This window comes from Brachyistius frenatus, unplaced genomic scaffold, assembly GCF_029030835.1.
Source record: "Brachyistius frenatus isolate BFR_SWC_R1_liver_20210118 unplaced genomic scaffold, ASM2903083v1 Contig_2, whole genome shotgun sequence".
Taxonomy (NCBI): Eukaryota; Metazoa; Chordata; class Actinopteri; family Embiotocidae; genus Brachyistius; species Brachyistius frenatus.
In genome coordinates this window covers 6777025-6793413 of record NW_027210601.1, presented here as the reverse complement: position 1 = coordinate 6793413, position 16389 = coordinate 6777025, and the positions used below count along the sequence as shown (strand labels likewise).

Here is a 16389-nt window from a genome sequence, read left to right as displayed (position 1 = left end):
CATGCACGTTTTTGCCATGCCAATGAGCTGTAATTGATACAGTCCAAAAAAGGACTTCATTTCAAATACATTTCCATTTAATATCGCTGAACAACTGGTAAGAGTTAATTAAGGTGGTTCAGGTGGTTTTAATGGATGTTAAAACAGATGTTATCTTTGTATTGAAAATACCCTTCAAATCAGCACATTGGTGTTATATTTTGTGCTGTTAACTAAGGTAGAAATTACTGTAGGAAAATCTTATATATTTAGAAGGTTATTGGTATAAAATTGTAGATTTTTGTAGTGTGGCAACGAAAGATTTTTTTCATAACGACGGAATCTGCTTGTTATTTTCTTGATCTATCAATTGGTCTATAAAATGTCAAAATATACTCGTTGTAAAAAATGTGGCAAGGTGTCAGGTTGTCCAAATAAGAGTCTAAATCCCCAAAACATTTAATTTATTGTCATTTACAACAAAGAAAACCTGCCAGCACTTACATTTAAAGACCTTTTTTGGCCAATTCGCCTTTTCAACATGACTTAAACAATTATTAAATTATTGTAATTTTTGCTTGTTATTGTTTCACCTATATTCTTTTGTTTGTTGATGTTACACTGTGGCGTGTTCGCTCCATCTGAACAAGTTCTTCATTAATACAACACCCGGAAAGACAAAGCAGAGAAAAGATTAAATGCACAATCAGCAATCTCTCCATAAGAGATGCATACATGACATTTACATGCCTGTCTGTTTTCATCGGTAGTGCTTCTTCTTTTGCCTTGCTGCCGGACGTTCATAAGTGTGTGTTACTGAGACGATTTTACCCATCTTGCCACAGTTGAGGTTTCTGTCTTCTTTGTTTGTGTTTTTCCTTTCATGTTTCTTTTGTTTCTAGGGTGAAATGTGCTCGAGGCGCAGCAATATGCTGATGGCCACCCTCTGGAGTGGAGCTTGGCTGACCTTCAAAAGGACATTTCCTTGAAGGCAGTGAGAGGCTATTGTAATTGGGGACAAAATTCAGCTTCATTAGCTGATAACGATATGATTACTGATAGCCTGAGAACAACGATGGCTATTCATCAACCCCGGTTTGTGAAGGCCCAATTTCGTTAGAGAGGCAATTTCCTGGAAATGGGTAACTCATTGTAGTTGTCTGCTCATTTATTTGAGTACAATAATATAGTATGTCTCGATTTAATAAGTGCAAAAGTTAATTTGGGTGAATAGGTGTTTCTTTTGACTTCAGCTTGGCTCCTCACATGGTCAGAAATGTAGCCCGGTGCTCCTGTTTCCCCCCCTTGTATTGTAAATGAAAAACTGGTGATTGTTGGCTCTGAACCACCTCCATTACAATCAGAGCTGAGAAAAACAGTTGAGGTTGGATGTTGTTTTATAGCTGGCTCAGCTCAGCTGCTGCTGCAGCTGCGCCACATGCACCACATACCACAGACAGGCATATGGGCTGGGTCCTGGTCAGGGGTGGGGAGTGCTGAGGACTGGTATGTTTGAGGTGGTGGGTGTGTGTTTGTATGTACACTGTTTGTCAAAATAAGTTATAACATCCTCAGACTGCATTATCCTTCGTCGAGAACAGAAACATCCCACAGAAAACCACTCTCACTTTTTACTCTTCATTTGCCTGCCCACCACAGCATAAACACGCTCTTCATACACATGTCCACATGTCAAAAGTCTGCTGTCACAAACATGCGGCCAGTGTTCAGCTCAGGTTCAAAAACACACAAACAAACATTCAGAGAAGCTGTTAGGACGACAAGAGCCAGAATGGCCCATTTTCTCCTGCTTCTCCCTAATGAGTGCCATAAAGAGCGTGCGGCATCAATATTTCAGTGCTCTCGTCAGGCAGGCGGCAATATTTCCTTTTGATGAGGCTCATCAGAGGTGTTTTGTTTTGCCTGGCCGCCACTCAGATCATATCTGACTTTAAGAAAAAACTAAAATTAAACAGACAGGATAACAATAAATCTCGACCGCTGGATAGAAGTGAGTCATCTTTGAGTGACTCAGTGATATTGAAATGTCTTCAAGTTTCTTTGTGCTTTCAAGTGTTAAGAAGAGACGATGGAGGCTTAGTTTGATTAGAGAGTTTATCATTTCAACTCAGTTTTGTTTCGTAATGAATTCTGCCTATTTTAAGCCTTTTTTCCCCAAACATTTGACTTTCAACCAAGTACGTGGCACAAACTAACTATGAAAAGGAAGAGACAGATACCGATAACCTAATGCTCTTTAAGTGAAACATGCCAGGGAGTTATGATAACGTAAAGCGCTTTTGTAATTAAAGTGTTTAACAATAAAAAATAAAAAAAAACTGAGTAAAACGAATAGATATTGAAAAGATAATGTGATAACACAAAAAAAAACACAAAAGTGATTGCTATGTTAAATATTTTCTGTTCAAAGATTAAAAAAACAAAGTGGAACCATATTAAGAAACCAGCACAGACTTCATATATTCCTTCAAATAGATTTTTGTTTGTCATGAAGTTATGTTAATAACTTACTTCGAAATTGTATAAAATATAAAAAAATGATAACATGAAAAGGCAAAGAAAAAAAATACTTTTAGAGCATCATCTTGTCTTCATTTGGATTCATTTAAAAATCTCTGACATTTTAGCCCGCAGTGAGATGTCGATGGAGTTGTTCCCTCTCCCTGCAGGTTTGGGTTAGATCAGGCTGCGTGCTGCAAACTGAAGCCAGGCAGACATTTCTAAATGAGCTCTAAACCCCGTCTGTTGTTGCCGCGCTATGGGAGGGTCCCACTGGTGTCGCAGACTGGGACGACGCAGGCGTCTGCCACTGGAGGCTACAGTTACACTGATACATACCAGCTGTATCTCTGCAGGACTCTTTTCTCCTCATTTAATCTGTTGGCTGTCATGTCATTCATGATGGCTATATTCCTGTCTGTACCTGTAAGTGTAGCCTTGTCACGAGAATGTGTAATCTGTCATTGAGACCATCTTGCCATCAAATTCACAAGTATTTCATTCTCAATAGTGCCTTTGTGCTCTTGTTGAAAACAATAAAAAAAAGTAACATAAAAGCAGCATCATTGCTGAGTTACTGCACAAGCCTAAAGCTGTGTTTGGCAGCCTTGAATGAAACCCAGCGAGATGGGAACACATCCAGAATAATTCAGATGGCAGTTGGAAGTTTTGGGGAGTTTGCTTCCTGCCCAGGGATGTTTTGATGTAATTTATAGAGGGCTCCAAACTTCAAAGACTCGCTTCATTTCATTACTGCTGAAGTTTCTCTCTTGTGTGTGTATGCACTAATGAACCTGTAAGTTTGCGTGTGTGTGTGAATGCATGCTTGTCCTTGTGGCACACTGAGTAAAGATGATGTGTGTTTTCAGGTGGATGAGCTGTACGAGGCCTTCTGCATCCAGAGCCGTCTGAGGGAAGGTGCAAGCCGGATGAAGCAGGCCTTCTCCTCCTCTCCCTCCACGAAAGGCACCAAAGAGAGCATTGCAGAGGTCAACCGCCGGTACAAGGAGTACACTGAGGTACTCGCACACCACCTGGCATGGCTGGACACTCTCAGGGCCTGATTTACTAAGATCTCAAATAAATGGACACACACACCTGTACTTTGTGAGGGCTGTTTGTGTAATCAGTGTTATCTTTTTCTGTCCTCCAGAACATGAGCACGTTTGAGAGCGAACTGGAGAACCTGCTCGGGGAGTTTCATATCAAAATGAAAGGTGGGATTAGAAATATCGAAATGATATTATGTTTGAAATAAGATGCATTCATTCACTAATGTTTACAACACAATTGTTTTAGTCATCATCATATTACTCAATAGTATCATGTATCTGGAGTATGTCAACACTAGGTTTTCCAGATCATGAACCAAGTGGGAATATTTTAATTTTATGACAGAAAACTCGCAGCCTTGATCCCAACAATGAATATGTATTTTAAAGCCAGTGTGCTGACGTAAGAAACTGAGTCATTGAACAATAACTCATCCTGAATAAGAAAGTCAGCTGTAAGGCTGACCCATGCTTACCTGCATCATATCAGTGTCATCTTTCCTTCCCTCTTTTGCTCTATGAATAATAATAATAAAAACAATTAAAGAATTATTTTCTTTGACAGGTTTGGCAGGATTTGCTAGACTCTGTCCTGGAGACCAATATGAGGCAAGTTATTTTCCTTTTCCCTGCACCTAACAATCATCTTGACTTGAGAAATGTGAAATTTCACCCAGTTTAGTTGAGATTTATCAGCATTAGGACAGAAGCACAATCTAGTCTTTCAGTTTTAGGTAGTTAGAGTAATGTTTTTTAAAGTGACACTGAGGGGTTGCTCAGCTTTTTGGGAGCTTTGTAGTGAGTTTCAGTTTATTGTATAGCTGTCGGTCGGCTGCAGCAGGCAACTGTTAAAATCTCAGAAAATCCACTGTACATTACTTGCTCAGCACCAAACAACAGACGGACACAGTTAGCGCTTAGCTGATGAACATAGTAGAACATTTACAGAAAAAAATAAATGCTCAGGTGTTGGTAGAGAATGAAAACGGCGCTTAATAATATGAATACTTGTTGTTTCCTTTAGATCTTCATGCGGTACGGGCGCCAGCGGTGGAAGTTGAAGGGGAGGATTGAAGTGAACTCCAGACAAAGCTGGGATGGAGATGAGATGGTGTTCATGCCCCTCATCACTGACCTTATCAACATCAAGGTACTGTGGAAATCCTTATAACCTTGTGTCAAAATAGTGCTGCGGTTCGAAGTATCTTTTTTCCTTAACCGGTGTTTGGGTCCAATCAGGTGACGGAGCTGAAGGGTTTGGCCACGCACATGCTAGTGGGCAGCGTCATCTGTGAGACCAAGGAGCTGTTTACTGCCATGCCTCAGGTGGTGGCTGTGGACGTCAACGATCTGGGGACCATCAAACTCAACCTGGAGGTTACGTGGTAGTAAGTAGACACAAGATTTTTTTTTTTTTTTTTTTTTTTTAGGAACAATTGGAGTGTCACTAAAACCCAACCAGAATATTCATGGCTGGCTATTTTAAGGTACAAAATTAGGTGCAGCCAGGTAGTGGCTGTCTTTTCACCTGTAGAATGTCCTCACTCCTTCACATTTGACTTGTTTATTTGTATTTGTTCAGTGATATTTCAGCAGGTTGAGTATTTTATTTTCAAAACATGCAACAGATAAACACATTAGTGGTATCACTGCTGGGTATTAGGGTTGTGGGATACAGTCTATAACTATTTTGATCCTTGTACAGTCTATTACCGGACTGGTCGTGTGTTTGGTTGCCAAAACACCCACAACTGTTGTTGGTGTCACGGCTTTAAATCCAGCGTCTGTGTGACTTGTGGTTTCCTGCCATCTAGTGGAGAAACATCATCTTTATACGTTAAGGCACTTAAATAAGAAAATAAATTGTGTTGATCTACAGCAACACTGAATTAGTGTATTTACTTACGCAGTGGGTTGGCATAGGAAGGTAGAGCAATCATATTAAGTGCCTCGTTTTCATTCCCCCATCCAGTCCCTTCGATGTCGAGGACCTGACTCTGTCGTCTGGCAACGTGAGCAAAGCCACAGCTCTGCAGAGACGGGTGTCAGTGTACAGCCAGGGCACACCGGAGACCCCCACATTCCAGGACACGTCCTTCTTTGTGAGTCCGACACACACTCCTCCTGTAGCTTCATTGGTGTGGAGGGACATGGTGATTCTTGTGTTGCTTTTAAGTTGTTAGCAGTGATCCTTACACACTAACCACAGCACTGTCTGCACTGTACTGTAAGGAAAAAATTTTCTGTTGATGCATCATGCTTATGTAAGCAATGCCAGCGCTAACCCTCACCCATTTCCCTGCTCTTCTTTGCATCTCCACATTATAACACTTTACCCACACTCTGTCTCACCTGACACGCTCATCCATCCCTCCTGTATGTCACTCTCCTGCCCTCACTCGAATACCCAACCCCTTGTCCCACTTGCCTGCGTGCATTGTGTAAAGAAGTGGCAGCCATATCCCGTGGAGCGCCAGCGCCTCTCCTTCCTGCAAATGCTCCGAGACACCCTGCTAGAGAAGCTAAGGCGCAGTCGCTCGTTTGGTGACCTGGCCTCACTCCGGCCAAGGCCCAAATCCAGTCTGGAGGTCTATGTGAGTGTGTTGTGGCCCCTTGACCCTCCTAACCTTGACTCTGTGTGCCCCCCCTACCTCACTGACGTGACGGGGATGTACTCCTCTGCTGGTGTGGACACACTTGGGTTTGTCCAGTCCCCTTCTGTGGGCTGTAGAACACCATGTGTGGCTGTTTGCATGTTTATTTGCATGACATGCTATAAGCCGTCTGTATTCTTGTTGTTTTCTGTGTGATTCTATCTTAAAAAGATCAGGGGATAAGAATTGAGAGAGGAAAGAGGAGCGAGAGTGGATGTTTTAAGTATATCTGCTATCTCTTTTTCCAGAGGAGCTTTCCCTTGTACTTTTCTGTCTTTCATTCACTGATTTCAAGCTCTAAGACGTCCATCTTTTTTTTTTGTTACATGTATTTACTTTTCTGTCTCTCCTTTCAGTCCACTTTGCCCGATGATGTCTTTGAAAATGGCGGCTGCGGCGTGGCAGAGTGCAAGCGTCTGTCCTTCACCTTCTCTGACACCTCTGGATCTACGCCGAGCCCCAGCCCCGCCCTGAGCTCCTACTCCCCGGGCCAGTCCAACCCTGAGATCACAGTCACTCCTCCAGAATCAGAACCATTACCCACACAAATCATCCCAACAAGGGAGGACTCCATCGCAGAGGAGCATTTAGTGGAGGAAGAGGAGGAGGAGGAGGAGTACGAAGAGGATGGGGAGACGGGTAGCAGAGGAAGCAGGGGTAGCAGAGGAAGCAGGGGTAGCAGGACCAGTCCCAGCCTCGCCAGTGATGAAGGCGAGGCTGCAGAAGACTCAGAGTGGGAGCGCACAGAGTCCCAACGTAATTCTAGCTCCAACTGTGGTTCAGCTGCCCCGTCCTTATGCTCTGACGGACACCTATCTACTGTGGCTCCCGAGGACGTTTTCCTGGATCATGCTGACGAGCTGAAACCTGTGGAGCTGGATACAGAGGAGGCGGGCAGCCTGACCAGGCAGCTTGTGAAGAGGCTGACATCTTCAGACATTGTGTTGCCCGGTGGGAGTTCTACGGAGGGTGGAGGAAGTCTGAGCTGGGCGGGAGAGGGGAGCAGGGCTTTCCTAGAGAGTAGCCTGGAGGAGGCCATCCACAGCTTGCTGATGAGACTGGAGTCACTGACTCACCGCTGCAGAGAGCTACAAGACCTGGAGCAGGAAGTGATGCGACTGGAGGACCTGCTCAAGGTAAACTAAGTGCCCCTTCTTTTACATATGTAGAATATCTCAGTTTATCTTAAGTTCTTACCCTGCTTGAACAAATTTCAACTCGTCGGAGGGGATGTTTACAAACAAACTATATTTGTTACTTTGTTTCTTACTCAAAATAACTACATATTTTACATGCTTCCCAAATTCTGCCCCTTGTAATGCACCACTTACCTTGATTAAAAAAAAAAAAAAAAACTCCGCATAATCGTAAAAAAACAACAACCTGACTACAGGATAGTATAAAATATATTTTTAACAGTGTTGTGAATTCAGCTGGTGTGGCAATTGCAAAGTTAGATCTATATTTTTAAGGAAACAAACAACGCTTAGTAACATCTATTGGACTCAGTAGTGTACCTACGCTGTAGTAATTCAAGTCATTGTTGGAGTTACCCCAAACACACGGCCTTTGTGTCATCTGTCCAGTCGAGATTAAGACTATTGTGTGTTCTTAAATGAATGCCACTGTGCCAGTTGCCTAAAGATCATCCACACATACTGGCCATAAATTTGAATTTCAATGGGTTTGTTTTTTTCTGTTTGCATTCCTATCATCCTTTTTTTTCACAGTGCCGTCTCCCGGGTCACAGGAGTCGATCATCCAGCCTCAGTCTGACAGTGGAGAGTGCCCTGGAGAGTTTTGACTTCCTCAACACCTCTGACTTTGATGATGAGGATACCGGAGACGACAATGCCATCTCCAACATTCCACAACAGAGGTCTCCACTTTTTGATGCAGATGGAGAGAGAATAGGGTGAGTTCTTACAAAAAGCACTGTCAGAACTTTTGATATTTTGTTTCAAGTCAATTGATGCACTATTTGTCTATTAAAGCTATTTTTTGTTAGTTATATGCATGTATGAAGGATTTAATTCTTACACAATAGAACTGCATTTCATTTCACTGTAGCAAATTGCTGAGCTTTGGCAGAATATATACATTTATACTTCTACTTAACGGTTTAATGAGACAGAATCTCCACTTAAATAGTGCAGTAGTTCAGTGTGTGTTACTGCTGCCACTCGGTGGTGACTCTTGGTATGAACCGTCTCAGGGCCCAGCATCCAGAAGCCAGAGGACACCTGAGTGAGGCCCTGACAGAGGACACAGGGGTAGGCAACAGCGTGGCAGGAAGCCCCCTGCCTCTTACCACGGGAAATGAGAACCTGGACGTGGCTATTGTCATCCACCTCCAGTACTGTAATCACCTCATACAGGTAGAGCTCCTTCTGTTAATATATTAGCTTGGAGTCTGGATATTATGAATGAAGTTCACGTTCGCCAAGTTTGTTAAATACACCAACAGCTACTTTCTGCCACTTTATTTATAGCATCTCAAGTGCCTTTGTTTCTTCATTTTATGGCAGTTATTAACCAGCGGGGTAGGTGTGTGGCAGCGTCGCAGTCTGCTCCTCAAACTCTCCGGACAGACCCAGCTTTTGGAAGAGCTAGCGGAGATCAGTGTGGACAGACTTGGAGCGATTACGTCTGCTGCTGATGGTGGGTACCAACATTGTTTTATGAAGCAATAATTTATTTATCTTATCATTGCCATACACAAAAGAGTTTCTGGTTTGTAGCATCTGACCTGATGCTCTGTCCCTCAGTTCTCCCGAGCCTCGCAGAGCGCCCCCAGCTGATGACTCTGTGGTCAGAGTGCAGCGGCTCTGCAGGACTTTTCCACACCACACTGGACAGAGTGTTCAAACACATGAACCAGCGCTACACAGCAGTGCTGCAGGAGAGACACCCACACAGCGCTGACACAGGTTGGCTCATCCCTCTTTTCTCTCTCCAAACAGGCCACGGGTTATACTTAAAATTTCATCTTTTTGTTGGCAACACAGTCCTATTTCTGTGTTTTTTAATTACCGCTGGGTTTCAGCTAATGCACTTATTTGGTTTGTAAATCAGTATCGGTTTTAAATATGTCCCTGAGGGAAAATTAAATCACCACTGTTGCAGAGAATATAATGTGAAAATTCAAACAGAATAGCTGATGTTAGGAGAGACTACATGAAATGGACGGTGACAATACAGGTTTACAATAATTATTTTTGAATGTAATTAAGCTTAAATTCATCTCCATTGTGTAAATATTGTTGCAATTAACTATACACAGATCTGCTCTGAATACGTACTTCTTTCTCTTCTTGTAAGCAGTGATTGGTGTGGTAGTGGGTGAGATGGTGGACAGGAGTGACCTGATGGCGGCACACAGTCCTTCTGCTGCTGCGCTCTCTCAGGACGTCCTGACTGTGTTTCAGTTCCACAGCTACATCTTACAACATGAAGTTCAGGACATGGAGACACACCTGCTGCACCTGGCCAGAGAGGGTGAGCAAAATGTTCAATGCTTGGCTTTGTTTCATCTTAGTTGTGTACTCTTGCATACCCAAAAGGGATTTTGTTTCCTACACAACATTGACGTCTACCTGCATAAATTGTGTGTCATACATACAATACATAGGTTGAGAGTTCTCCTCTCAACCAAATATTACACTTGTTTGCAGATGAATTGAGCAGCTGGAACTGTGTTGGTTTCAAATTTAAGAAAACGTAGCACATTTTATAGAAAAATACACAAACTAACTTGATGATCTATCCAAAAGATTTACACTTTAGTGAGTATTCCTTTATTTAACATCAATACTCTCAAAAGAGAATTACATAAATCAGGAATTAGAAAGGAAGTTATACAGTACATAGAATGTTCCTTATCTTTTGTTTTTAGGTTTTTTTCTGACTGAAAACAAACCTATACTTCCTTTTTAAAAAGAGCTTAACACTGAGCCAAATCTGGATTTTATGTCCATATGTACTCAAATGTATCACCTCAGTCAATCAATATAAAAAATGTATATATTATAAAATATATTAAAGACAGAAATAGTTTAATCTGTCATCACATTTTATTTTTGGATGTTTTGGGAATTAAGCATTAATAAATCCCTTGATAATTTTAAGAATAAAGCCATATGTGTCGAACACAAACCTGCATCATACACGTCAGAAATGCAGAAAACGAATTTGTCCCTCCACAAACTCGTTCCGTCCTTTATTTGATCTTCGACTTGTGTCTATGTTTGCCTCATCCGCAGAGGTGTTTGCAGAGGTCCTGTGCAGTGGGGATGATTCTCGATGTCTGGCGGAGATGGAGGAGGTACCGGTGTCGTCTCTCTGGCCGAGAAACAGCACCCTGAAGGCCCTGGCCTCGCTGCTCACCTCAGAGGACCCTCAGGTCAACAAGGCAGCAGCTGACTACCTTTCTTCTGGACCGTCAAACAGACACTTCAGGACCAGGGTGAGTCATTGTTAAAGAGAAGAGAGCATGTGCACCAATTATGCCATTTCAAATAGTCTTAACAGAAGCCACGTTTGAATGTTTGTTTGTGTTGTCTCCAGGCTGTGGAATGCTACACACAGGCACTGTCAGAGGCTGGAGTTCAGAGCCAGAGGGCAGCCTGTTCGGCTCTCAGCTGTCTGCAGGTCAGTGTCTGCTAAGAGTTGTGAGTTGCGTCATGCATAGTACAGTACAGTTTTACATTTATATTAAAAAAAAAAAAAAAAGGAAAACATAATTATGACCATTAAGTTCTTGTATACTCCATGTACTTTGACAAGTACCCTCTTCAAGGACTTACATCGTTTATGTGTGGATGTGTAGGCAGTGGAGAGTCTCAGGGCGGTTGTAGCGCTGTGTGATTCAGCCGACGAGGAGCTTCGCCACGTCGCCATAGAAACTCTGCTCACATTTGGTGAGTAACAAATTCATGAAAATCATAATGTTGCTCAGACTTTTTCTACACTTCTACAAATCATTTGTAGATCTGTAAATTGCATTTTATACATAACTGCCACAATATATCTTACACTATATTAGAATGGGAAAAGGCGATATTTATTCATGTTAGCTGTTCTGCTTGATTGTAAGAGTGAAGCAATGCCTTTTTCTCAGCCCAACAAAGTGTTTTAACTCACTTGCTCTTATTGTTACTACCTACGAGGTTCAATCCAAAAGTTACGAGACTATTCCTGTTGACCACCATTAGAGTGCAGCACAGAGCAGGGGAAAGCAATAACTTAAGTAATCAAATTTACGTAGTTTTATCAACATCAGCATCAGCAACACCGGCATTTTGGTTCTCATGACAACGAGTCCACTCACACCTCATTGAAAACATACAACAACCAGATCACAAATTCAATTGCGTTCTGTTTGTGCGCAACACGAACAGTCTTTTAACTTTTTGTTCGCAGCTGAAATATTTTGACTGCAGGGTGCCGCTTGCTATCTGAGAAGATGGATGTGATTTGTCATTTCATGAACACTGCTTGAAGGCACAATTTTAATAATGGTGGCTTTTGCAGGTGAGGAGGGGCGGCTGGCGTACGAGCAGCTGGACACTGTGCCGGGGGAAATAATCCGTCTGGGCACACGGAGAGGAAACGCCGTCACCACTGCCTTCTGATGCATCACGCCACTGAAAACATGACAGATTTAATCGCAGCCTGACCTCCGAGGACACCACCGCCTCGTCAGCTTAACCCCACACAGCACACCTCACAGGGCTGTATGTGACTGATCCATTTATTGATCTGCTTTTTCTGGCAAAAACTTTTTCACACCGCCACAGTTGATCACTGTTCTCGCTGATACGGCCTCCTAAAAGGAACTAACACCAAACAAAACTGTCTTAACCCCAACCACACACAACCTGTACCCCTCCTGCACAAACACACTCCTCGTTCCTTCATCACCCCTGATTTCAGACACTCCCTACACTCCCCCATCCTCACCCTGCTTTCTGAGCCAGGCAGACCGGTCACGTTAAGTTAAACTGGAAAGCACAAATTTGACGGGACACAAAGCCGCTGAGAGCTGCCCCAAAGACTGGAAACCGAACAACGCATCTTCACCCTTCAAACATCCTCAGTCAACAAGCTTATTCACTGCACACAAAACTTGTATTAATGATCAGCTTGATTGTTACACAGTCAGTTGTGTCACGCAATATTCAATGATCTTCGTATAATCACTGTAACACGTTTTACTTAGTGGTTTTGCATAAGAAACGGCGCTTTGAGAATATTTGCACTGTTGTAAGGCATGTAAATATGGCATATTTTACACAGCTGGTGTAACATATGTGGTTGTATTCAAAATGTAATTTAAGTTGTGTTTTCTATTACGTTCCATTTAAGTTTCAGGGATTCTCGTGTGGTCAAAAGATGTGCGTTTGTGGCAGAAAGGACTATTAATACGGCTTCTAAGAGAAAGTGAGGTCAGAAAGCCCGGGGTGGACAGCAGCAGTTTACAGTCTTCACGTAAAGTGGTGAAACAGGTCAGCGCAGTGCCCAAGGTTCACTTACTCGGTCAGAGTTTTCTCATTCTTGCAGTTAAACAAGTGCAATTTTTCTGTACATATGTGATTCTTTTGCACCTGGCTGACCTGAGCAGCCCGTTTGATATCGTCAGCTTTGACCATTTTGAGCCTTGATGTGGTCAAGCAAGCAGATTCCACAAGTCCTCTTTCGTAAATGTATTTTTCCTACCAGGTCAGGAGTGAGTCGAGGGCAATAAATTGGGTTACATGCACTTTCTCAGTTACTGTACAGAGAAGAGGATTTGATGGGCTGAGTATAGATGTAGCCTCAGTTTGGGCTAAGTGCACATTCATGCAGCATGTGAGCTAATAGCAGGATTGGATATTAAGATTTTATTATGAGAAGCGGCAGAATGAAGTGTTCTGTTTGGTGTGTCTCGGGGCTGCTTCGTTTCCCTGCATCCTAACTGTAATGTGGGGGAAAACTGACCCGAGATAGGCATCTAATTCCAACTTTTCTCATTGTAACTATACTACTGAGTCTGGTGCTAATGCACAATGACAAAACTCGCATATGTTCACACATCTTATTTATTATTTACCTTGTAATTCTAATATTCTTTGGAGTTATACTGTAGTAGTGCAGATGACATTGTTACGTAAATTAATTGTATATTTATGTTCCATTTTCAGGTCTAGCATTTGAAATGTCTTTTGTTTAAAAACAGGCCTCCATGTTTTTATCATGCAAACTGATCTCATGCTTAATTTTAACTGGAGTTTATTCTGAATGAATTATATTAGATTCATTATTATTTTGGAGAAGATTAAGATTTGCTGATAGTATTAAAGATGGTTTTTTTTCCCTAAAAAGGTCCCCAAAATAATGGGACACTTGTATATTAGAGATGTTACTTTATTACCCTGAAGATTTACTGTAACCAAAGGAAAATTTCATTGTAAAATGGTCTTTTAATAAGAGCTAATCAAGGAGAATGTATTTTCAATATGAAATCTGCATTTTGGCCAGAACACACAGACCTATCTTTAGAAGCACAACTCAAAAAACAAATAAGACAAACCCCCATAATATATGGATAATGTTACATTTGCTTGTAACTGCACAGTCCAAAAGCCATATTGAATAAGAACGAGTAGTAGTATTTTTATGAAATGTATTTTTTTTTTGTAATATAATCTGCAAATGTGTGAAGTTGTTACTAAAAGCTAAAGATGTTATGTTTTTTTTTTCTATACAGCCTTTTGCAAAACATGGTCCAAATTTTAAGCAAGTTACTTTTATTTCTTCCATGATGTGAATACCATCGTTCAGTGTCTGTAATTTTCTTTTTAAACACTTGCAGTTGAGCAGTGTTATGAGTCAATTTAACGGGCTGTTCACTTCCTAATCACCACAAAGTACAAGCTGGCAAAATGTGCACACGTTTAATTATTTAGATACTGGTTTTAACAATAACTTGGTACACTTTGCTGAAATTGAACTTGATCTATCTCTGTGGTCACTAGCTTCAGTACTGATCCATTTGGTTGCATACTACTCCTCTCCATTGTGTTTCCCAGTATTTCCTCTGCTCATCAAAAGTTGCAATAAAGTTTATTTTTGCATAATTAAAATTATAAAATTGTTGATTCTTTTTATTTTAAAGCTGAAAGTCCTAAATGTTTTGTTAACATTGTCTTTGTGGATTATTTGAAATCTACTTTATGCTTCACTGCAGATCAATTTATCATAAGTGCCATGCATGTCCACTAATTGCTACACTATTAACTGCACAGATATCCAAGAATGAAGAAAGAAGTTTAAAGATTGGGTTTAGTTCTTCATATTCCAGATATCTATTAATTATAACTGCAACTACAAACTTGTCTTTGGATGCATTCATATTACTATAAAATACAAGCACTGGTGTGTATAAAACCTTTTGGGATTTGAATTGAAAAGGTATACTATTTTATATTCTGTGCTGTTTAAAAGACCAAGTGAACAGCTTGTCAAACTACAACAACACAACTACTACAAAACCAGAGAAGCTTCCACAACAACAACAACAGCAGCAAGTCCAACTACTGTACATTACTCCAGTATCACAACAATGTATTAGTTCAGATAACATGGAGAAAATTGACAGCTCAAGACAGGAGGTAAGATTTTTTCAGAAGCACACAACATTTCTTTCAGTATTACACTTTTTTTTAGATCATTCCATTGACTGATTACTTCATCTTTTGTGTCAACTTTTGAGGGGACAAATTATCATCGTAATAATCATAATTATTTTGTTTCATTATATTGTCATGCTCCAACAGATTTTGGTTTTAACATTGGATTCATACATTTTTAAATTTTATTTGTATAGTACCGTACTACGGAGCCCCGGAGTGGCCATAAAGAGAGAAAAATTTAATACTCTCTATACACTCATATCTTACCATTACATCTCATTAACTTCATGCTTTTTCTCTCGCATAGTTTTTACTTATTGTCTGTTGCCTCTCCATACAGCTCCCTCGCTCGCATAGTTTCTGTTCTCTCTTTTGCAGATGTCCCATCATGGAGCTGCTCTGTGATTGTCGGCCCCACCAGCAGTTCATGTTTTGAATCTCTATGCTGTCCTTTTCTCTCTCTGCTCTCCTCTCACCCCAACCGGTCGAGGCAGATGGCCGCCCACCTCTGATCCTGGTTCTGTCGGAGGATTCTTCCTTCTGTTGGAGATTTTTCTCCCTTAAAGAGGAGTTTTTCCCTCCGAGCTTATGTGGGAATTGTTGAATTGTTGGGTTTCTCTGTATAATGCTGTAAAGTTCTGCTGTAAGGACTTTTAATGTGTTAAGTGGCATGAAATAACCTGTGTTGTGATTTGGCTTGATATAAATAACATTGAATTGTATCCTGCTATCTGATTGGTCTATTCTATCCTGCCTTCTGATGCTACATCCCTTCTACTTCATGTGGCGTGCCTAAACTAACAACGGCTCATCTCGCGGTGTTTGACTTTCATTTTCAGCTTATTTCTATTGTTAATATACAGTTCCAAATAACAACACAAGCCACGTCGGGGCTCTGAACACAGCGAGGTCCTTACAACAGAAACTTACAACAACATAGATCATCTTACCTGCCTGTCTGTTTGTACCATGAAATATTTCATCAGCAATAAGCAACATGCCAACACATCAAAATCTGTCCAGCTCTGTCTCAGCAGCAGCTTGTTCACATAACTCTGTGAAAAACTTGTTCTGTGGTTTGTATTCTAAGAGTATCAGTGAAAACCTCAATATTTCAGACTGATGAGCTGACACTGTTTATTCATCCATATATGTTGCTCTCTAAAATGTACAGACCAGACACAATTTACATCAGTGTAAATTAAATCTAAGTATGTTTAATAGAAACAACCTCTTTTTACAGCTTTTTTTTTCTGGATGTGTCTGTGTCCAGATGTAAAACCTGATCTTCAGAAGGAGCAGACCAATAAATTAGGAAAGATAATTACAGGAGAAGACTGCTCTGAAGGTCTACATGACGTCATATGTGTCGGTGAAAGTTAAAAATCAGGACAGAGTGTCTTCACAGAGGAGGTTCTGACCCGGTGCACCCGGAAAAGAGCAGCTGCAGCGCCTGATTCACAAAACTGCATCCGCCTCGCTCCCGCAAAGTTTTAATATGTGACATCGTGA

At 41.2% G+C, this 16389-nt stretch overlaps 1 protein-coding gene across 5 annotated transcripts in view; it reads left to right on the top strand.

Moving 5' to 3' along the window:
- ripor2 (RHO family interacting cell polarization regulator 2) overlaps window positions 1-14336 on the top strand; it is a 62787-nt gene extending 48451 nt beyond the window's left edge. For 3 of the 5 annotated variants that reach the window (XM_069697256.1, XM_069697239.1, XM_069697265.1), the window contains exons 7-23: window positions 3369-3518; window positions 3653-3716; window positions 4117-4160; window positions 4576-4701; window positions 4791-4939; window positions 5524-5653; window positions 5999-6145; window positions 6562-7341; window positions 7936-8120; window positions 8421-8583; window positions 8734-8866; window positions 8974-9135; window positions 9527-9703; window positions 10468-10670; window positions 10772-10855; window positions 11034-11124; window positions 11738-14336. In XM_069697256.1, coding sequence (XP_069553357.1) covers window positions 3369-3518; window positions 3653-3716; window positions 4117-4160; window positions 4576-4701; window positions 4791-4939; window positions 5524-5653; window positions 5999-6145; window positions 6562-7341; window positions 7936-8120; window positions 8421-8583; window positions 8734-8866; window positions 8974-9135; window positions 9527-9703; window positions 10468-10670; window positions 10772-10855; window positions 11034-11124; window positions 11738-11838 — 2889 coding nt within the window. In that variant the 3' untranslated portion in view covers window positions 11839-14336. The remainder of the gene's footprint in view (window positions 1-3368; window positions 3519-3652; window positions 3717-4116; window positions 4161-4575; window positions 4702-4790; window positions 4940-5523; window positions 5654-5998; window positions 6146-6561; window positions 7342-7935; window positions 8121-8420; window positions 8584-8733; window positions 8867-8973; window positions 9136-9526; window positions 9704-10467; window positions 10671-10771; window positions 10856-11033; window positions 11125-11737) is intronic. The other 2 variants (XM_069697248.1, XM_069697230.1) reach the window with 1 other exon arrangement.
- Window positions 14337-16389: the final 2053 nt, after the last annotated feature.